This window comes from Ciconia boyciana, chromosome 1 (genome assembly GCF_034638445.1).
Source record: "Ciconia boyciana chromosome 1, ASM3463844v1, whole genome shotgun sequence".
Lineage (NCBI taxonomy): Eukaryota > Metazoa > Chordata > Aves > Ciconiiformes > Ciconiidae > Ciconia > Ciconia boyciana.
This window is the reverse complement of record NC_132934.1, coordinates 151,215,540-151,237,674: the sequence shown is the minus strand read 5'-3', so window position 1 is coordinate 151,237,674 and position 22,135 is coordinate 151,215,540. Positions and strand designations below refer to the sequence as shown.

Below are 22,135 nucleotides of genomic sequence, written 5' to 3'. Positions count from 1 at the left end.
AGGCTGCTCTGTGTCCAAGAAGATGATCCTGTGGGCAGTCTGAAATACTGTAGCTTTCATTTTCAAGTTCCAGAATACACCGTAGTGTTGATATACCATTATGCAGCATCTCAAGTGGTCACATCACATCCCTCGCAGATGGAGAGTAATTCAGCATACTGCTACTTCAAACTGTCATGAGTGCTGTTTATGGCTAAGCTCCTTTTTATATATTTTTTAACAAAACAAGATGCTTAAAATCGACCAGAATTAAAGCAGAACAAACAGCAGTGTGGGAAGGACTGTTCATTTTAGAGAAGGATTTTGCCGTTTTCTGGATCCCACTTGCTTTTAATGCTGTGCAATTCTTTGCATCTGTGTTTGCAGATTCTCACCAACCCAAACCATCACTTTGTCGACAGCTCCTTGTACAAAGATGTTATCTTAGTAGCTTGGGATCCTGCCCCCTACTCTGCAAACCTGAACGTGGTAAGATGTCTGCTTGGACCTTTCTTCCCAATCAGTCTGAAAGCACTGGGGAAAATGAATGTATTTAGTACTGCAGTCTCCTGCTTCTCACTGGTCCCAGTGAACCCCAAAGTCTTCCATTTCTGCATGAATTGGTCGAAATTGGTTTATTGGTCGAAAGCTTTTTAGTAGCCAGCGCTTGTACTGGAATGGACTGCTCTGAGATGCTAGGATAGATGGATGATGGGTTTTTTTAATAAATACTGCTATTTTCACATAACAGTGAGTTTTCTGTGTGTTTGCCAAGGAGGGAACGTTGCTAGATTTCAGAAGGAGGTTTTATCAGGAAAGGTGAAGAATTGCATCCATTTTTTCCCACCTTCCCCTCCGCCTTCCCAGACAAAATACTAATGAAAATGAAAATCTCTAATGAAATCTCTAATGAAAATCTCTTGGCGCCTTCCCCGTTTCTCAGGCCTCCTCCCCACCAGTCTTCCCGTTGTGTCCACTCCCCCACAGCCATCTGTGCCCCGCCACCCGCCCCCTCGCTGGGAGCAGCAGACGTCCATCTGGTTGTCACTGGGGGAGTCTCTGCTTTGGCTGGTGCTGCAGCTCCAGTGGACCCATTGATCTGATGGTTCTTGGCAAGGGGAGCTTGGAGCTGAGCAGGCTGCAAAGTCGAAAGTAAACCTTCATCTGCTGAACTCCCTTAGCAACAGATGCCAGAGGCTGCCTGCCTCCTACGCAGGCTGCCGTCAGGCTGCTTCATGTGCTGCTGCTGCCGCCGGCAGGGACAGGGACACTTTCAGAAGGTTCACCCCCTCACCCGGGTCTTGTGTCAAGGTTCTTTGAACCTCTTGTTTTTGAACTCCCTTGTGAGTGGGAGATGAGGTTGGCTCGTCCCGCTGCAGTGAATCGCCTATTGGGAGCCTCTGTATGAAGAAAGGAAGCAGAACAGCCTGGAGTGAGGACTGGCTTTCTAGGAGAAGCATCCACCAGTGCAGGCTGCTTTGCTACCTTTGCTTCTGTTCTGAAGAACCTGAATGAAACTACTTCACATTATTTTGCATGTAGTGTTCAAAACACATTGGGTACCCTAAGATTAAAAAAATTCTTTATTTTTTTGTTCCCAGTGGTATAAGAAGCCAGACTACAATCTGTTCACTCCCTACGTACAACATCGCAGGAAGAATCCAAAACAGCCATTTTACATTCTCCATCCAAAGTTTATATGGCAGCTCTGGGACATCATTCAGGAAAACACTAAAGAGAAGATACAGCCCAACCCTCCTTCTTCAGGTTTTATTGGTAGGTGTATCAAAGATGGGCCCAGTAGACATGTTAGATTAAAAAAAAAAATTAAAAATTGTAAATGTTTACATTGCATGAGGATCAAGTCCATATAGATGTACTGTTTGTCCTTGGTGCTCTATACGGAAGCAATTACTAGCTAAAACATACAGTATGAGAACTATGAAATAGAATTTAATGTTCTGCTTTCTTGTCCTTCACATCCATAGTATGCATACCAGATTTATAAAACATACATAAATCTGAGAGAAATTTGTATTATTCCATATTAATTTATCTATTGAGAACCTACTCGATTCTGAAGTTCTTTGTTGGGATCATAGAGCAGAGATGCATCAGACAAGTGAAAGCATATGGCAGATCATACAGAGAGGATGAAATCACTGGTGCAGTCTGACAGGCCAAGCTGTATTCCCTACACAGGTCAAGGAATGGGATTTCCCATGCCCTCTCATGACTTCCAGTGCTCAGTCTAAAAGTGCCGAAAGTGTCCCCCTTCTTCTTACACTTGAAGGAATAGAGTTTCACTGTATTTTTTGGTCTTTCCTTAGTATTTCTTGGGGGATAATTTGGCACTGTGCCCACAGTTCATACAACATAATGACTTATCTATCAGCAGGTCCTGATCATGAATGTCTAAAGCATGCAAGTAGGCAAAGTAGCAAAGCTGAGTCAGGATCTTCCTTGCTCATGCTTCTAGAGACACAAAGGGCAGTAGAGCTCCAAATACTGTCTTCCACTTTGGAAACTCCATCCTTTCTTCCTTGACATTGTGATACTGGTCTATGTATTTGCTGCAGGCAGAAAATGCTTTTATCATTCTTTCTGTCTGAATCTGAAAGTGAAGATACCTGAGATTGCATCCAACATGGGAAAACCAGTTCTGAGCACTTATCTTGGGCTCTGTATATAGTAGTGGCATCCCATGATACTGTGGAGCCCACCAAAGGCTTTAGGGAGGGTGCTGGGGCTCTCAGAGGGATGACATAAAGGTGTCTGGGAGATGCCCATCTGTGACCTGAGTGGGTTGTGCTTACCTGGAGCATGAGTGGAAAGAAGAGGAGGCCTTGTGTGTTGGAGGAGGGTGCCTTGGCAGTTGGTTACTTCTTGAAGTGAGATTTTTGGAGCCTGCTTGTAAAAATTCATAAGGAGAAGTCTGCTGATGTGGGATGATCTCACCAGCAGCATTCACATTTTGCAAAAGCATTTTTTGGAGTAATGAAGTTGTTGATAAAAATAGGTTAACAGCTGCTGATCATAAGAATAGCAAAGAGGATCATTGTGCTGTCAATCTGTACTTCCACCATATATAAGAAACACATCAAAAGCTTTCTTTGAAGAAATTGAGTTAATTTCACTATAAGAATAGAACAGTAATCTTCAACCCCAAATCTAAATGTTCCCGACAAAAAATATCCTTCAAGTAGAGAGTGCTTTGAAAATATCAATCATTAAACTAGCAAAAACATTAACAACAAAAGCTGTACAGATATATATATATATATACTCTCTGTGTACAGATGCAAATTTGCCTTCTTCACCTCTATTGGGAATTTTATTTATATTGTTCTTTTCCAAAGGAGATGCTTAGACATTTTGGTAATGCTATTATTAGCTTTAAGAAAACAAGGCAGTAAGACAAGCTTGTTGGGAGTCATATCCACCTCATTTGATAACTAGCTACTGTTCTTATAGGTACATTTTAAATATTTTATTAGGGAAAGGCTTCCTATTTTAGTAACCCTATTGAATGGATGTCTAAGCATTGCATATGTAACGTAATATAAACTGGGAGACAGCACAGAAATGGAACTGCGTATATTGTCAAAGGTGGACATAAAGGGCAAGATAAAGCATAAAAAATATAATACAGCTTGGCAGAAATCTGAAAAGTTACGTTGGTCTTCAGATCAGGTATCTCTCAACAACTCCTGCAGCAAATATCCAGTTGGAACTGAAGCTGGCAGACACAACTGAGTGCACCTGTATGAAAGGCGTATCCTGAATGTTGAGCTTCTACCTGATTCTTAGAAAAGCTATAAAATTATTTCCTATAAAATAATAGGAAGAATGGGTAAATTATGACCATCATAAAATATGAGTGCCTTAATTTCAAGAAGATATGGGAAAATGGTTTATTAAATGGCCACACTGCTAATACCATTGTGCTCAAAACAGCTATATGAAGGAAGATAGGCTGTTGTTAAATAGAGGGTATGAATTTTCACAGGCAGAGAGACCTCTATCTCTGAATCTAAGCTCTTTATAGCATGGACCATAGTGATTCTAATCACTTTATTAGAATAACTTATTGTAAGTCTGTGTGCAATGCTCTGCAATTAGAACGAATACAGACTCTGCGCAAGGATCTGGTTTGTCCATATTTACACCAGCAGAAAGCCAGGCAGCCCTCTGTGAGCTGCGGTTACTTGTGGAGGAAGAGCAGCAGTTCCTCACATCGCTGTTGCTGCCCGTAACATGGAAAAGGTAAAAAAAAAAAGGTTCTGGATCAAGGGAAGCACTTTTGTTTCAAGCTTTTTAACTGACTTTTTAACTAACCCTCTTTAGCCCCAGTTTACAAAATTGGACAAATGTATAAATTAAAACATGGAAACATCAGACTATTTCCTTCCAGGAATGTCAGGAATGTTTTAGGCTGGCCTTAGAGTGTTTCTCAGTAATTACATTTTTCACCTGACAATTGTATCCATTTCTGCCACTTAGCACTATAAGAAACTGAGTCTTCCTGAAGGGAGGATGCTTGGTGGAAGTTGTTGTCACTCACGGTGCTCTTCGGCAGCAGTGAGTCACCATCCTTCAGCAGTGATTGATGTCAGGGGAATCTTTTAGCACTGTTAATAGCTGTATTAAAGTACTTAAGTCACAATATTATTAAGTGTCTTGGAAAAGGGGCCAGTGGGTCATTTGCGGTGAAGAGGTAGTCTCTTGCATGCTGTTACTTTAGGGGAATAAGAGAGTGAGAAGAGGTAGGATCTTTTTTCCCTGGTTTCTCCACTGCGTGGGAGCTAGGGAGAAGGACATTTTTTGTGCTTCCTTTGGGGTATGGGATGCCCTGTCTCGGCATAACTCCTTCCTGGAGCCACTGGTTCCCCAAAACCCTCTGCACATTAGCACTGAGCCTGCTGAGGAGAGCTGGTGGTTGGGGTGAGGGAGGCATAGCGCATGTCCCAGCTGTAGAGGAGGGGAGAGGAAAGGGTGGGGAGAGAAGCGTGGCACAGAGCAGGATTGGTTGTGCTCTACAGGTTACGTACAAAATAAGGCGCAAGTCTAGAACGCTTTAGTAATACTGCATTTTGTGTGCATTCACTTACTGTTTTAAGCCTTTTAAATATGTCACTGCTTCCAGCCACTTCTGAAACGGTAACATACAGCACACACACACTACGGAGGTCTAAAACCAGGTGAGATGAGTATTACCCAACACAGATCAGCTTCCTCCAAGAACAGAGTTTGTCCTTACTTCTCCATCAGGTTCTAACGTGTAGATGTTCCTGTCTTCGGTTTTCTTCTAAACGGGGCGTCAGCTTGTGGCACCCCACCTGTCACCAGTGCCAGGCTGCACCTTAACAACGTTCCATGCAGACCCACATCTGACCACAGTCTTTTCCGCTAAATTTTTTATTACTTTAACATTGTTTTCTTCCCAACCTAGTGATGGGTGTAAGTTCCGGACATCATTGAAAGTAGGCTGAACTCATTGCCTGTCAAATTGCGCTCATTTGTTAGGTGTTATTTCCGGGGGTATACCATGTCTACGAAGGATTAACTCGGCACAGACAAGTCACTCTTTACTGTGGTGATTTTTAGCTCAAAGGCTATGAATAATGACCAAGAAAACACAGAGACTGGTTTTTTTGTGGGGAAAGGTTCACCAGGGTAAAACAAACCTTTTATTTTAACCTGGGAGTCTTTTTTAGCTTGTTTTCTGAGACATCGATGTGGACTTCCCCTGGCTTGTAACTTTGCCTTATGTGGCATGTCATAGCTCAGCTAATGTCACTCCTCATTATAAATTATTTACTCTTTGTCTCCCTAATTAATCCTTAGATGAGCTTTGAGAACCCATTCTTGCATATTTTTGCATCATTTTTGCAGCTGCCACCTTCATGCTTTTAAACAAAACTCTGCACAGTATCCTCATCATCTTGCATTAGCACTGGGCAATTGCTATGGTGGCTTTTTGCAGTTAAATTTGTTGGTTCACATTTGGCTAAAAATTGGGTTTGTTAAATGAGTATTGATATGTTTACATCTCGTCTTGGACTTTGATCTACTCAATTTTTCTCAGAAGAAATGTAAGCATCCACCCACCAAATCTGGGATTTGGATTCCACTGGCAAATCCTAAATTGACAGTTGAAAAAACATCCCTGTTATTAGGGAAGGATTTCCCCTGTCTTTTGGCAGCAGAAATGTGTTACCTGTTCACTTCCTATTAATACATTTTTCACTGTGAAATATGAACTCAGACTTCCTCCCCTCTTTCTGAACATATCAAAGCTCAGTTTTTAACTGAGGCTGATGGTGTATAAGTCGGCAGTCTCTATTTTTACCATTCTGCTGTAAGAAAACTGTTCCTATACTCTCCTTGGTAGCCTATGTAAACAACCTAGTTCTGACCTTACATTTTTGTCAGCTGAAGACCAAGACTAAAACTGCTTCCTTGAATTTCTCAAGAGCAGCATTCCATGTGCATTGGATGGGATGGTACATTAGCATTCAGAAAGTTTGGGGGCTTTTTAATAATGTCGAGATTATATACAGGCTTTTCTATGAAGATTTTGCTCCTGTCTGTTGTTTACTAACTGGATTTGCTGTGAATTCCTACTTACCGTAGTCTATCAGTACACTTTGCTAGCTTACCTCTTCGGAGGTGATTTACTTGAAATTTACATTTATATACCCTTATATACCCAGCAGCTTTTGTCTTTTTAAAAAGCTAGTTGAAGCTCTGACTGTGGTATTATTTTTTTTTTAATCCCAAATCAAAACATGGTCTGTGTAGATTTTTACATTTTGGGTTGTCTGTGTAGGTGGTATTCTTTGCTATGTGTTGCAGCTTTTAGTGTAACGTATGAACCACGGAACGCAAAATGATAACTAAGCCCAGATTACTTTATTGTTGGGAGAAAGAAAGGCTTGTTTGAGGCTTTACAGTTGACATTACAGATTTAACAGTTATGCGTCATTAATAGTTGCTAACATTATTTTAATCTTCATTTGCATGCATCGGACAATAGTACAAGCAAGACTATCATTACACTGCAACATTAGCAGATCATTGTATGACTAAGAACTTAAATTTAAAATGGCTTCAGAGAGCATGTTGAATAGAAGAATGCAGCTGATCTCCAGCTCTGCTTAGAAAAAACACACTTGCATGAACTGAAAGAAACAATTTGACATATTAAGAGTTGCCTTTATTTCTGTTACTGACTCAGCTGTTCGCCAGCAGTTGGTGAGGGAACAGGATAGTGCTTACTCTTTCCAGCTCAGTTTTGTTCGAGTAGTATCACACAAATAAGTAACACCTCCAAATATGTAAGCTTTAAATTCTTCTTATTCTAATAAAAAAGCACTCTGAAATTTGAGCATCTTCTACTTCCTGAAATACAGAGATAAAAGAGCAAACTCTCCTCTCACAGCACCCCAAATCACATAAAAAAAATCTTTACTATTCTAGTGTATCACCCAAATTTGAATAATACATTTAAAATTATATGATATTACTGGTCAGCATTTTCCAGTCTACGCTCATATTACAGAATACATTATTGTGATTAATGTACGGCTTTTTGCATTCAGCATTAAGTGATAAATATGTCATTTTCTAGGTCTACTATATAATGCGAATATCTATACATCAAAGGTGACAAATATTGCACAACTTATTAAGTGTAGGCACAGGGCCATTTGGTGACAATTAAATTCCTTAATAAATATTTGGTTTTCTGTAAATTTAGGTAATGTTTTCTTGTGGTTAGTATTTGTCATAGTTCATGAACTAAACAGAGGTAAAAGAACCCTTTTTTAGAAACACAGTATTTTAAAAAGCCAGAGCTATTTTTGCTATATGTTCCAAAGAATAACTGAGGCACATTTGGCCCAGTTTCAAGGACTGACAAATTTTCCTGTGGTACCTGAAATCCATCAAGAGAGGACAAATAGACACTATAGAAGTAGACTAACATACAGAAAACTAAATGCTTTATGTTTATTTGTAATGCTTTCAAGTGTGCATATTATCAAACATAAACTTACTGGTGTGTCTAGCTAAATTATTTTCTGTAACTAAATTTGTGGTGTGTGTGAAATGAGACACATTATGAGTATAATAATCAGATTATGTGTATTTAAATGTTTTCAGCATCTCTAACATTTTGTTAAAATGATGCTGAGTTCTTACTGAATGTTTGAATTACATTTATTATTCTAGATGCCTTTGTACAGCATCTGTTGTATTCAGGTATATTAAACTATATTTTATTTACTTGTAAACTAGAGAACATTCTTTTTAAATTAGTGTGCTAACCACAAAGCCTAATTGTACTGTACAAATGATGCATGTTGGAAATTCAAAACCTCTTGAGTCATTAAAATTGCCAAGAACAAATTGAAAAACATTTTCTCCTTTTGATTAGAATCCATAGTATATGTTCATTTGTATAAACTATCCATGCAAGGAATTTAATCTTAATTTAATTCTGGGTTAAATGTTTTCAGCACAGATTGTAAATGCTCAGGAGTTTATTTGTGCCAGTTGGACTAAGTTTAAACCATACCCAACACTTCCTGACACTGTAGATATCTGCAAAAAAAAGTAACACATCTTTCTGAGGATTTTGAAATACTAATATATAATGTTCTGAAATACATAATACGTTATTAGAACCTAACATTGTACTGTTGTAACAAACTTGCAGCTTGACTGTTTCTCTGACAGCCACATCATTTCGTTGGAATAATATATTTTAAAATATTTTAAAAAGAGTATTCTATGCTCACAATCCCTTTTTTTTTGTCCAATACAGTATTCAGGAACGTTGTCATTCACCTATAAAACATTCATAAAGCACACCTTCGAATGATCTACTATAAAACAACTTTCTCCACACAGGCAGAATTATTTTGTATTTTTCCATTTTCACAGTTGTAATCCAAATGGGACTTTTGAAAATCCAGCAAGGGTATTAGAATTAGATTAGAGTGGCCTATACAGAAATATCTTCAGCTGTGAATTTGAATGTATGGTTGCACCAATCACGTTTGCCAAAACTAAAACCATGCCAGATACCCTGACTTTTTCCTTACTATGAAATTTAGATTGGATATTTAAGATCGAAAAGTTTTAAAGGTTAAGCATCAGATCTGGAAGAGACCAGGTCTGATGGTCATTTTCACACGTGCTTGCTGGTTTCAGAGTCATGCCTACAATATTATTTTTGCATGCTTCAGTAAACTTCTTAAACGATTCAGCAGCTCAATTTCCATCCTTGGAGATACTCAGTACTGGGCTAGACAGGACCCCAAGCAACCTGATCTAACTTCAAAGTTGTCCCTGCTCTGAGGGGACTCTGAACTGCCTGCACAGTTCCCTCCAGACCCCTCCACAGATGTTGTGGCAACGTCATCACTCAGACTGGCAATATTTCTGCTGGTTTGTACTGGAGCTTAACAGGGTCTTGACCAAGGGTTCTTCTCCTACAGTCAACAGAAATAAATGGGAGTTTCTGGGGCATGACTTATATGATCCATTTTTAAATGTCTACTCTGGGATGAGTCGACATGCGCAGCTTCCTAAAAGTGCCCGCTTTCTTCTACTGACAGCAAAGGAGCCTGTGGTACCTATCTAAGGTGTGGGTAACTGCACCAGTGGGCACATTTGGTCAGATGGATCACACCTTGTTTTCATTTCTTCTCACAGTGCTGCTGGAAAAGCCAATTACATTATTTTTTCATGAAGCTCCAAAAGCTTCTGACTTAGGAGAGTGGAGGAGAAGGTGCTTGATAGCAAGAGCCAGACTCTTATTTTCAGTTTCTGCCTAGTTGCTGGAGAGGAACAACACTTAGAGGGAACAATTCATTCCGTCCTAAAGTAAGTCAGATTAATTGTGCCCTAGAAATGCCTCTCTCCTGCATTGTCTGTGAAGAGTGCTTTAGACCAGCTAGGTCAGAGATGGGCATGAACATCTCAGTGAGATTAATTCTGTCCAGACTATAAGGTGTTGGGACAACGACTATCTCATCATGCTCATTAATGTCTCCTTAGGGCGTGTGTAAGCCAGTCTGTGCTGTTTTATGTGTAGTAATTGTGCATTGACTGAAAACTAACTTAAGGACTGTGAGCAAAGACAAATATTGAAGTGTATTATATGGCAATTCTTCACCCTACAGGCTATCAGACAATTTGGTTTTCATTCATACTGATGCTGATGATCATAGAGGAGTGCCAAGATATGAAACAAACTTGCAGATGATACTGAATCGGGCAGTGGTGTGAAAAGTACACGGACGAAAGAAATAAGTAGATAGGCATGCACTCTGTGGGCAATATAGGGAAAGGAAGTAAACTTGGAAGTACAGGTTAACACATGTGGGAGGAAATGCAAAGAGATTCAGACACAGAAGAGAAACCTAGGAAGCGATAATACAGAAAGAGATGTGTAAAGATAACAAATGGGATAACAAACAAGAAGCAAGGTAGCACTTCGCAAGCAAGGCTGGCAAGCAAAACAGGTTAACAGAAGGTCAAGTCAGCAAGCAGTCAGGTGCATACCTCTTCTTTATCTTTGTGATTGCATCCAAAACATAAAAGTTCAAACGTAATGTAAAAAAATATTTTGGGGATCATCCAAGTGCCAAAAAGCTATTAGTAATTTCAAAAAAATGATAAGATCACTGAAGGTAACTGAGGGAGAGAAGGGAAGATGGGGAAACTGAGTTGTGAGGTAGATGAAAATATGGACAGCTTGGCACACTTACACCTGCTGGATACAGATGTCAGTAACTTGCTGCAATGTTCTTAACACCAAGCAAAGTGAGAAACTGAGTGAGAGTGGTACTGAAAAACACGGGCTGGAACGTGAGACCCATAGCCCAGGGAACTGTCTTGGCAGCCCTCTTTTAGGGACTTAAGGAAAACAAGCCAGCCATGACATGAGAAAGTAAAGAGCATAAAAACTGAATATATCCTAGTACAAGTACTGGTGTAAATGTCCTCATGGTTTAAACTGCTGCTGTTCTTTTAAAGATGGTTGATCCATGTTTTTTGTGAACTTAGATTTCAGTAACGGCTCTACAACACTGGGGCTGTCTCCTGTGGAGGTGGGTTCACATCCTCTAAGGCACGGGACAGAACTGAACCCATTTATTCCCTATTTTAGTGAGGACTCTATTCATACAAACATACAAACAGCTTCTTTTCCAAAAAAACCTTTTTTTTTTTTTTTTTTGCCTTCCCTCCCTTCTGTCTTTAATATAGTGCTATCCCACCTTCTGTTTTTGAACGAAACAGCGTGAGCAGATCATGCCAAGGGAGAATTTGGGGGCTGTGACAGCTAAGCTACCTCCTTGGGTTCATATAGATTGAGCGTGTAATCCTGCATGCCCTGGGATCTCGCCCATAGATGGTTGGGATGGGAGTGCTGGTTGTACTGCACCATTGGTCTCTTTGGCTGGGGGTCTGTGGTGTTAGAGGTGCTAAAAGAGAAAAAGTCTGGCAGTGACCACTGTTCTTCCCCAGAGTAGGGTTTGGACATTCGACATGTGCACCAGATCTGGATGGAAGTCTCAGGAATGTTCCCATTTCCACCAGGACAAATAAGCCTCTGTAGCCCAGGGACACCTCTGTATGTGGTAATCTCTACTCTTTGTCTTAGCTCATCTTTCAGTTTGTTGACCTTAGATTTCAAAGCACACAAAGATGTGAGGTAAATTAGCTGTTACCACTCAGAAACTAGTCTGTCAAGTCACTGTCTTTCCTCCCTCAAAACATCATTGTCCAGCATGAGCAAAAACTTGAATGGACTGTCAGAAATTATGGTTATTTATGAGCAACCTAATCTGAAATCCCAAGACATGGACTGGATGGAACAAGGCAGGAAAGGAGCTAAATGAGATAGCCCAGCATGCCTTTTAGATTGATTCTGGAGGACATTGATCCACAGATCACTAAGAACTAAAACTCTACCACTTCTAAGTGCTCCATTAACTAATTTACAGGAAAGTCAATGATATTGCTTAAAATTTTGTCATTATTGAACCATACCTGCAGTGATTTGGCCATCTTGAGTGTTATTAAGGAAATTATAACAGAGTCCCAATTTTTGTTCTTGGCAGTTTTCCTATCCCACAAATTCTTCCTTTATTAATTTTAAGGTTAGCTGGGTAATGTGGCAGTGAAATGAAACACACTCTGGTTAAGGCTTGTACTTTCCATCAGAGCCAATTTTCCTAAGACATTGGTGGTACAGCTTTAGAAACTGGCTCCAGGCTTCGCTCTGGGTGCAGGAGAGAAGTCATTTTACTGTCTGTTTCTGGACCTGGTTTGTTATTGCATGCGTTTTCACCGTCCGTCCTCTGATTCAGCTGGATAACGGTGACCTTGGAGTGGCAGGTGGGCTCTCCATCAGTGGAGGAAGGAGGTTGGCAGTGGAAAAGCTGACAAAAGCATTTGTAAAACTGGAACAACAAACAAACAATTCTAGACATAGTTACTAGGCAGGCTACAATTCAGAACATGTCTATAACAGCTTGGAGGCAAGGAAACTCGGTTTATTAAGCTCGTACTTTTTTGCTCAAATAGGGATTAAATATTTTTTTGCCATGAATCCATGTTTCTTTCTGCTTAAGACTAAAGTTCACTTAAATTTGTGGACTTTTCCTTTGAAATGGATATCCTTAGCTTTTCTGAGACCATAGACTCTGTAGAGTGTAAAGCTGTGGAACAATCTAAAACATTTTCAGAACCTTTCTTTTATGATAAAAGAAGATTTAATCACAGAAGTAATTGTTTTTCAGTTACTTCACACATCAGGAAGGGAAAAAATCATTTTGATAATCTAATGATACACAGCAGGGAGAACATAAGGTTCTTTTCATTAGCAAGCCATTGAAATCTCTGTGTTCCCAAACTGCAAACTAAACTTCAGAAAATGGCTTTGCTTAATTAACGAACCAAAATAATTTTTTATGTTAATTCATGTCACTTGTGAGAATTACCCAAAACACCTTTGATGCTTTACGATTCCAAAGCTGTTGTACAGAAAAAAACCAACAATTACATCAGTTCTCATTTGTAAGTGCGAAGTAAGCAGAATTAGTACAGCTGTCTCCTCTGAGAGTTGACAGTCATATTCAATGGATAGGGATACCAGTAGTGCAACAAGTGCTTCAATACATTTTCTATATATTTTTATTTTTTAAGTGAAACCTTAAAAAAAGTGGTGTCCAATGCTTACTCCATCATTTTCCTTTCACATGGCTATGGGAAACAGAAAAGGATCCCAGAAGCTGTGGTTCATGTGAAAGTATTGCAGTTTAGACAGTGCTGTTGATCAATATCTGATATTAGTCCCTTTGAAAATGTGCAGCCGCAACAGTAAGATTTCTCTCATTTCAAAGCTATGAAGACCTTCTGTTAGTATGGATTTACAGTTGTGCCATAGGAAAACAAAGTTTGCATAAGCCCACCTATCTTCCTTCTGAATCTGTCCTGTTCTAGTTTTGATCTTGAGCATGGGATAAGGAGAGTAACAGCATCTTAGGACTGCGCCTAAGGTCAAAGCGAACCTTTACCTGGCTTTAAACAGGGAATTGATTTCTATATGGCCTTTCTTAGCCGCTATTGACAGTGCTGATGATAGTCTGCCATTGACATGTGGCAGGAAAAAATGGGTTGGCATTTTATGGATTGCTCCTTGCTGAGTAGGAGGTGGTCAGGGGCTTTTCCTCACTACAGTGCTGCTCTAAGAAGGAATTCACCTTCCTCAGCCTCTCTCTGTGAGAATCTTCACAAAATTCTTAGAAGCTGTGGGCTTTTGTGCTACCACTGCATGGCTGATGCTTCTTTATATGTCCTTCTGGATGTATTTAGACTGCCTTCTTGGTAATGTCTTCCTGCCTAGCGAGAAGCAAGTGGATGGAAAAAGTGGAATTAATTCAATTCTGGACTAAGAAAGACCAACATTGTAATAAGGTGGAGATGTTTCAAGCAGTATATTGATACCCTAATATTGCCAACGATCTGAATGAACCGTCCAAAAGTTGTCAAGGGAAGAAGCATGGTTGATACTGGCCCATCTTTCTATTCTTGTTTCCCTTTGCCATGGTGTACAGAAAAGGAAAGGGAAATCAGTCAGATTCTTCATAGCCTTGAAGATTAGTATGTATGTAAATATTTGCAAGACACAGATATCCAAAAGCACAGAGGAGGATAGAATGGGCATACCTGGAATTTTTTTATATCTCCTGTACATGGAAGATCAGAGTTTAGCTGTGGAAGCGGTATAGAAATACCAAGAAGAGCTCCTTAAAAACACCAGACAACTGCTCTGCGTGTATGTGTGTGTTCTGTATTCTGCAAGTGAATGTAAAGACTTGGTCTGTCTTGCTAAATAGCTTCAAGAATTGATAATATACAAGAAAACCAAGAAAAGTAATCAGTTGACTTAAAATTAGCATGCAGCTACATTAGGTCCCCGATTCTTGTGTGGGATGTTTTGTGGACAGGATAGGGTAAATGGGGGGAGGTAGGAGAGAGCAGTCTTCCCACTCAAGGAGGCTGATGGTGGTATGCAAGCCCTTTATAGGCTTTTTACTCGTTCCTTGTGATTGTCGTCCTACCCCATCAACTCTACAGGGATCGCAGTCTTTATGTATCAGAGACAAGTGAAAGCTGCCCTAATAAAAGGAACTATCACTCCACTTAATTTTACAGAAGTAATACTTAAGGTGTGCAATACCAAAGGAAAGCAAGAAAGAAAAACAGATTGGGTGACTGCAGGGAAATTGCTGTGGGAAAGGTGAAACTGGGGTTCACTTTTGTTTTCACTTCCTGCTCCAGGTATCCTCATCATGATGTCCATGTGTAACGAAGTGCATGTGTACGAATACATCCCTTCAGTCCGACAGACCGACCTATGTCACTACCATGAACTCTACTACGATGCAGCTTGTACCTTAGGGGCCTACCACCCACTGCTCTACGAGAAGCTTTTGGTGCAGAGGATGAACAAAGGTTTGCAGGATGATCTGTATCGGAAGGGGAAAGTCATTTTGCCAGGGTTCAAAGCTGTCGAGTGCCCCGAACGAAATAATTTCTCACACCTGTAGAAGAGAGTCCTTCAGAAACAATGTGCAATAAGGTACTACTGTCGTACTATAAACAAGAAGAGAATACTTGAAAAATGTATCTTAGACCAACCTAGTCTTGAGTCTATAAATTGTAATTAAGTAGCAGGCATGAGAAATACTTCTTTTCTGAGCCTGAGTATTTATTACTGCTTTGCAAATAGTTTAAAAAAAAGGCTTAGCTCATGAAAGGTGCAAAGGACATGCTTAGGCAGAAATATAATGTATTGTTGTGGGTGTGACTGTCAGAATTTGTTGGTGGTCTCTTATGCCACATATGCTAGACTGTAACTTTTTTTTAAATGAACTTATTTAACTGTTAAACCTGGCATTGTGAAACAGCCTCCACTGTTCATGTACAGAGCGGCCAGTTGAACAATGCAGCGTTTCTCATGGCTCCATGGGATTTTCACACTCTCCAAGAATGAAGTAATCACTACTCCGAGCTGTGCAGTCATTGACTAGAGTAGACTAATTCCTGTTCATACGCAGGCTCAGTTACAAGTCTCCAACTGTATAGGGGGCCTTATAGTGGCTATGAAGTCAGTGCAGATGGGAGATTGCTGTACACACAGCTAAACCAGTTAAACTACTGGATGTACTTTTGATGCCAGATCCCCATGCTCACACTGACCGTGTAGAGCAGAGGGAAAAGAGAAATGTCTCATTTTTTTAGAGAGCAACAAACATATTCGTAACCCATTCAGGAAAAAACTCCCCCTGGGAGGCCTTTCAAGAGGGTGTGAGATGGAAATGATGCCTTCCCCTGGTCTGCACAGATAAAGAAGATCCAGAGAAGGCCAAGGGAGGCTGTGCAGCACTCGCACAGCACTGAAAGCAAGCGTTGAGGGAGCTCACCTTTCTGCAGCAAAGATAGCATTCAGGATTACAGCTATCATTTGTTAGGTATTTCATTGGGATCCAAATCAAACTCACTTGTTCACAAGTTACTGCTCTTAAGAAAGTACAGGGAGTTTTCTGACAAAAGAAGAGGATATCAGCATTTTTTATTTAATGTTTGAAAGACTATACCCCAGAGAAGCTGTAATGCCTGCAAAAAACCTGACTACGGATTGCATATGGAGATAATTTGATATTTTCCTTCATAACACACAATGAGAATATTCTCTAAGGCACTTGTAAAAATCTGCCTGGTTGCTAATATATTTAAAGCATTATTTTTCATGGCAAGACTTGAGTTTCAGATTTTCCGAGTGGCAGGAGGTTAATGTTTTGGGGTTTTTTTTCACACAACTGTACTCTTTCTCTTAGGGTAAGTTCAGCAGGAACGTATGTACACAAAAGCACAGCTATATCCTACTGATGTCCATTCTGTAAAAAGGTAGACAGCTCAAAGAGGTACTGAAAAGAATAGCTGAGTGGTTGTGGTGAAAAGTATTTTTTGTGTTTTGTCTTAAGCAACAGAAAGGCAATTGAAGAGTGCACACAATATTAATTACTATTTTCTCTTCAATAGTGATGTAAGTATAATCACAGAATCTTTTTTCTTTCACTCTGCTCTTTGGGTCTGATGATTTTCCTTCCTCAGAAGTGAAGAGTATGTGTCTTACATAGGACTTAGCTTTCTTTTCCCAGGTAGTCTCTTAATTTGGGCTTTATGATCCTCTTAAGATTCCTCTTGTTGACAGAAAGTATGTCCAGATATTCTAAAAACTGTACTTCTGTGTTGTGTGGATAGTTATGTCCATAAATTATTTTGGTGCATGTCAAAATGAATAGGTTTTACTCATATTAGCCTTAGACTCTGGATATATTACAGACTGATTTCTTTTTAATGTTATGTATGGCGGCAACTTTTATTCTTAAAGTTAATAACACTGTTATTTAGTCTTGTGGAGAATAGATAACCTACATAGAACTAATCTATTTTTCCATATGTTTGGTACCCTGTTTGCAAAACATATGAAGTCTGAACAGTGCAATCAAACATGTCTCTCTTTCCTGTACAGAAAGGTTAGGAAAGAAAACATTCCTCTCTTTCCTAACCTAGCTGGGTTAGCTACCACATGTTTGTAAAGGAAGGGAGTTGATTAACTTTCTAGGACTAGTGAATATGCTACTTTTCCATAGGCAGGAAATTCTCAAGTTCTGAAAAGAAAAAAAGCATATCACTGACTGGTCTGCAACCACTAACCTTTAACTTTGATTTTCACGAAGAAGAAAAATACTAGCTGCATTACTCAGCTACCCACAGCAGGATTATGTTGTATTATTCCCTCAGTAATTTGTCAGAATAATCAACATAGCTGTTGTACAGAACGAGGTGAATTATAAAGTTTCATGTAACAAGTGCTTAGTATATCTACTTAATGCATCATTTAAATAATAATGCAGAATCACGTCTGAGACGTCATAAAATGAACTGTGTATTTTTAATTTACTGGGCTGTCCGCATTCAAGCCCTCCCAGCAGGAATTTTTTCTTTGCTGTATCCTGATTTATATGGCAGTCAGTGCTCCTTCCACAAGTGCAAATGCGGGTGCTGTAGCACCATCACCTCAGAAGATGCCGTGGAGCTGTGCTGCAAACGCTTGCTTGCCCACAGAGGAGGAAGACTGACTCGTGATGCCCATCTTCTTGAAAAAATAAGGATCCCCCAGCATGGCTTCCCAACACTGGTTTCCACTGTGATGTTTCATTGGTCTGCCTGCTCAAACACCTTGTGGCTGCTTAAAGAGATTTTACTCCCCTCCCTTGTCTTGTCCTCCTTCGTTTTTTGGCACAAGTGCAAGTGTGCCTGATCGGCTAACTGCGGGCTCGCCTCCGCTTCCTGCAAGAGGGGAAGGGGCAGAAGTAAAGGGGGAACATAGAGGACCTGCAGAGGTGCTCCCCTCACCCTCACCCAATGCTTACACTGTGTAGCATTGGCACTGGTGGCTTTTATAAGAACCCACCAAGTATTTTTACATTTACGGGCGTTTCCCCATCCCTCGCAAGGGCAGAGAGATCTTTACAAAGAATCACATTCAGGAAATTTAAAACAATGAGTGAGTGTGTAGTAACACTGAACCATGTATCTTTTAATAATAATAACAACGCGTGAGAGTGCTGGGTTTAGATACATATATTAGATGCAGACAGTGTGAAAGGAAATGCGTTTTCCCACCCAGACAGTGGGGGTTTTTGGGAAAAAGATACAGGCATGGCTTCGTAGCTCTCCTGTGTGGCTGTTGCACCCTAACAGAGTGGAATGTCACCGTAGATGAGAGGTTTGCCCAAACCCAGCTCTTGAGGTGCATCATCAGCCAAGCAAATGCCTCTGCTAGTGGACCCCTGAGCTCCCTTCACACTTGTTTTAATGATGCAGGTTTTAAATTTATGGAGTTTTACTGACAAGTAGGAGTATGTTGCCTTCAAAAGCTATCAAGCCTCATTTCTGTGCCCTGGTGCTGTGGACAACAGTTGCACTTAGCTGAAACAAACCAGAAACGCAGCAGCAGCTTAAGGAAATGTGCTGAGTTTATGCTGAATTTCATTATGCTCTTTTTTCCACTGTGAATTCTGTAGCTTTTCTGACTTGCGGTGCTCTATCATTTTATGCATTCAGCCTTTGGATGGTTAAATCAAGGTATTCTTCTGTTTATTCAAGACAAAAAAATGGAAGATTTTTCCTCATTTTGAGCCAAAATCTTTTTTGCTAGGAAAAAAATATTAATTGTTCTATTCCTTTCTAGTTCTAAAGCTTATCTGACCGTAAACTCACAGCTCAGTCAGTCATTCCTTGGATTAAACTACTACATCTTCTTTTTTTACCTTGCTATGCAGTTTTATGCTGTTGAAACTCTGGTAAAGTCAGTGAAATTACAATGATCTAAGAAGTAGGTACTTCTTTGGAGAGAGAGGGGGGTGATTTATGCACTCTAATCTACACTCTCTCTGTACAAATTTAGCTAAACCATTGCATGTCTTTGGTCAGGACACCTTCTGTGGCAAAAACATCCAAATTCTGAACTTGTTGCTGTAGATCTCTTGCCAAAGTCAGCAAAACCAAGACAGTTTTTTTCTTAAATAAAGACAAGAGTCTACACTCAATGGTTGCACAGACTGAACACAGTCATTTTAGAGATGGATTGAATTAAACAGGAGTTCAAAACACATGTAGACCAATCCAATCCATAGTGGGGTTTTTCTTTTTCATTTCCTTTTATTTCAGCAGTTTTTAAGGATGGAAAATGCCTTTTGGACAGTGTCACAGATGTACCATGACAGGAATATTAAATGCATTGACTGCAAAAATAAATGGCTACTATTTTCCCCTTCATGCTCTCTAAAGTTGATGCGTACTGAATAAATGAAATTGTTTTTTGAAGTAGGTAATTCAGAAGACTGTCATTAGAAAGCATCTGAATCTTTCCTGGGAGCTATCCTCTCACACACAAGGAGGATACCTGATTTAACTGTTTGAAATTTAAAGTAGCCCATGTCTGGGCATACCTGCATCATTGAATGAATTTTGACACTACAAATTTCTTCTCTCTGGCTTAGTGATCAGAGTTTTGTTCTTGAAATAAGAGTTGTGTGTAAAAGCCTTACATTTATCCATATCATCTCATCACTCTTATAATATGTAGTCATTGAACTATTCAAATATAGACTGTGTACTTTTTTAATAGCTTTGAGAATTATTTTGTATGATGATTTTTTTAAATGAATGTGTACTCTAATAACAAAGCTCAAGATTTTACAGGAGTCACATTTTTAAGCAGTGTTTGTATACATTTTAACACTTTTTATATTTTCTATTATGATTTTGTATATTTTTATGTATGCACAGTGTACAGATTTTTTCCTGTAAATAAAACATTTGTTTTCATTTGTTTAGGAGTGCTGGTCCTTTCATGTTGTCTTGAGTGAATGACACTGAACTGCAGATGGCACGAAACAGGGAAGGTGCCTGTCGGTTCTGCCCACAATTGCAATGAAATCTCAAATGGAAACGGACAGATAGGCTGACAAGTAGCTTTCACAGTAAACTATGGAAAAGAGGCAAATATTGTGAAGCCAGTTTTATTCTAAAATGAACATGTCTACTGAGTAGGTGCCCTAGGATTCCCCTGGGAGAATATACCATACTGCTCTAGCTTTGGCAGTAAATTTATTGTGATAGTCAAGCCCTCTAAGGAGGTCACACTCTGGTGACTTGATGTTGTACTCGAAATGCTGGTAAACTTCAGCTAAACGGCTGTGCCACCCATTCAAGGAATCCAGCATCATGTCTTAAAGAACAAGAACAGATTTTTTATCAATTATTAATTAAAGTGAAAAACAACTTACCAAAGGGAAAACGTAACTTGCCATTCAAGTCTGTGATGAAATACCATATAATTTAACCACTACAAGTCTGCTTACATCCATTAAATGTGAGGCATTCTGCTTTTGGTAGTCTTTGAACTACGCAGTGTCTGGAGTTGGGCCAATGGAGGTGACAGTCACTGTTTTCATCCCAGGGAGTCACCATGACTCCATGCCGACAATGAAGCTAGTTACACATTAGTGGAATGATAAAAGTTGGATTGCTGTCATGTAAACTCCTGCCAGCCAGTAATCATGCAGCTCATCTTGAGTATTACAGCACCTCTTGGCAGGCAGTGTTGAGGGGATAATTACTATATGTCACGATATGCAAGTAACACCTCTCAGAAAACTCAGAATAAGCTACACTAGGGGACAGACTGAATGCTGGGATGCATGAACGAACCAACTAATTGATGCTTTTCAAATTCATCAACTTTGCTTTTACTCTGCTTTTTTTCATGTAAAAAATATCTGTGACACGGGAGAGGACATTCTTGTCTCATTGCATACAAATCAGTATCTCAGTAGGAGGTTGAAACCCATGAACTATGTTGTGTTGGGTACAGAGAACATCTTGCTGTACTCCCTATTCTTTAGCAGTGACAGCTTTAGGAGGTGTGACATTACCTTTCTGATAGTATCTCAGGGAACCTTGGAGGCAACTCATTTTCAGGTTTATTACCAAAACTGACTGCCCCTTTCTGAACAACGTGTCTTTGAAGGAGGTATCTTTTATCTTTTTATTCATGAAGTCAGCTGTGTTTCACTTGAGCAGCTCTGAGTGGCATGGCTCTCTGACAGGTCAAACTGCATACAGGCATTTTGGTCTGTTTATCTGCATTATTAGCTCGCCTGTTGTGATCTGGCTGAAAGACATGTTTCAGAATGCTTGCACCAACTTGCTCTCTTGACTGCAGCATGAACCCATTGAAGAACAGCTAGCCAAGCAAAGGAGGAGCCAGTCTTTTGCTATAATCACACCTGCCACCTTCTTCTGCAGGAAACTGCACTTGCAGTGATGATTAAGTAGTGGCTTACTGTGGGACTACTTCATCAATCAGTATGAACAGTCCACTAACACTTGTGGTTTGGTTGGACTTAAATTCTTGCTCTCCTAGCATCTTGATCTTTCCAGGATGACAAGTGGATAATTTGATTGTTTCATCAGAATAGCATGGATTTAACTGCTGCAACCCAAAACCTACCAATGTCCACTCCATACATGTATCTTTCCGTATTTTTAATGTTTAGATTCTACTTTCTTACAGTAAGTTACTACAGATAGAGCACTTCAAAGAAATTACTGCACTTTTGTGGAAGTTAAGTACAGCCTGATCCCTGAGCTTCATGCCTTTTTTCCCAAGGCAAGTTAGAAGTGCATGCCCTGTTATTTCTTTTTCCTAAAAATATGCTAATGTTCAAGTAAATGTTTATTAAGTTTGATGGAAATGCTAACTGACTATATTAAAATGACAGGGAACTAACTGTAATGCAGTAACACAGTGGGTTTTTTTTCCCTGGAGCAGAGTAGCCACCAGAGAACTGGCAGCACAAGTAGGTTGTGACAAATCACAGGCGGAGGCATTGCTGGTGTGATTGCTGAATTCTTAAAAATTATAAAAGTAAAGAAAGAGGTCCAGGGGAAGGAGGGGGGAGAGACAAGGGATGATGAAGCACAGCAAGGAAGGAGA

General features: G+C 39.8%; 2 protein-coding genes across 9 annotated transcripts in view; one reads left to right on the top strand and one right to left on the bottom strand.

Annotated features, from left to right (window-relative positions):
• ST6GAL2 (ST6 beta-galactoside alpha-2,6-sialyltransferase 2) overlaps positions 1-19,863 on the top strand; it is a 53,604-nt gene extending 33,741 nt beyond the window's left edge. For all 8 annotated transcript variants that reach the window (XM_072849783.1, XM_072849781.1, XM_072849780.1 and 5 more), the window contains 3 exons: positions 367-468; positions 1,581-1,755; positions 14,842-19,863. In XM_072849783.1, coding sequence (XP_072705884.1) covers positions 367-468; positions 1,581-1,755; positions 14,842-15,110 — 546 coding nt within the window. In that variant the 3' untranslated portion in view covers positions 15,111-19,863. The remainder of the gene's footprint in view (positions 1-366; positions 469-1,580; positions 1,756-14,841) is intronic.
• LOC140646209 (pinopsin-like) overlaps positions 12,231-22,135 on the bottom strand; it is a 94,089-nt gene continuing 84,184 nt past the window's right edge. Inside the window, exon 4 of the mRNA XM_072849785.1 lies at positions 12,231-12,458. Within this exon, the coding sequence (XP_072705886.1) occupies positions 12,231-12,458 (228 nt within the window). The remainder of the gene's footprint in view (positions 12,459-22,135) is intronic.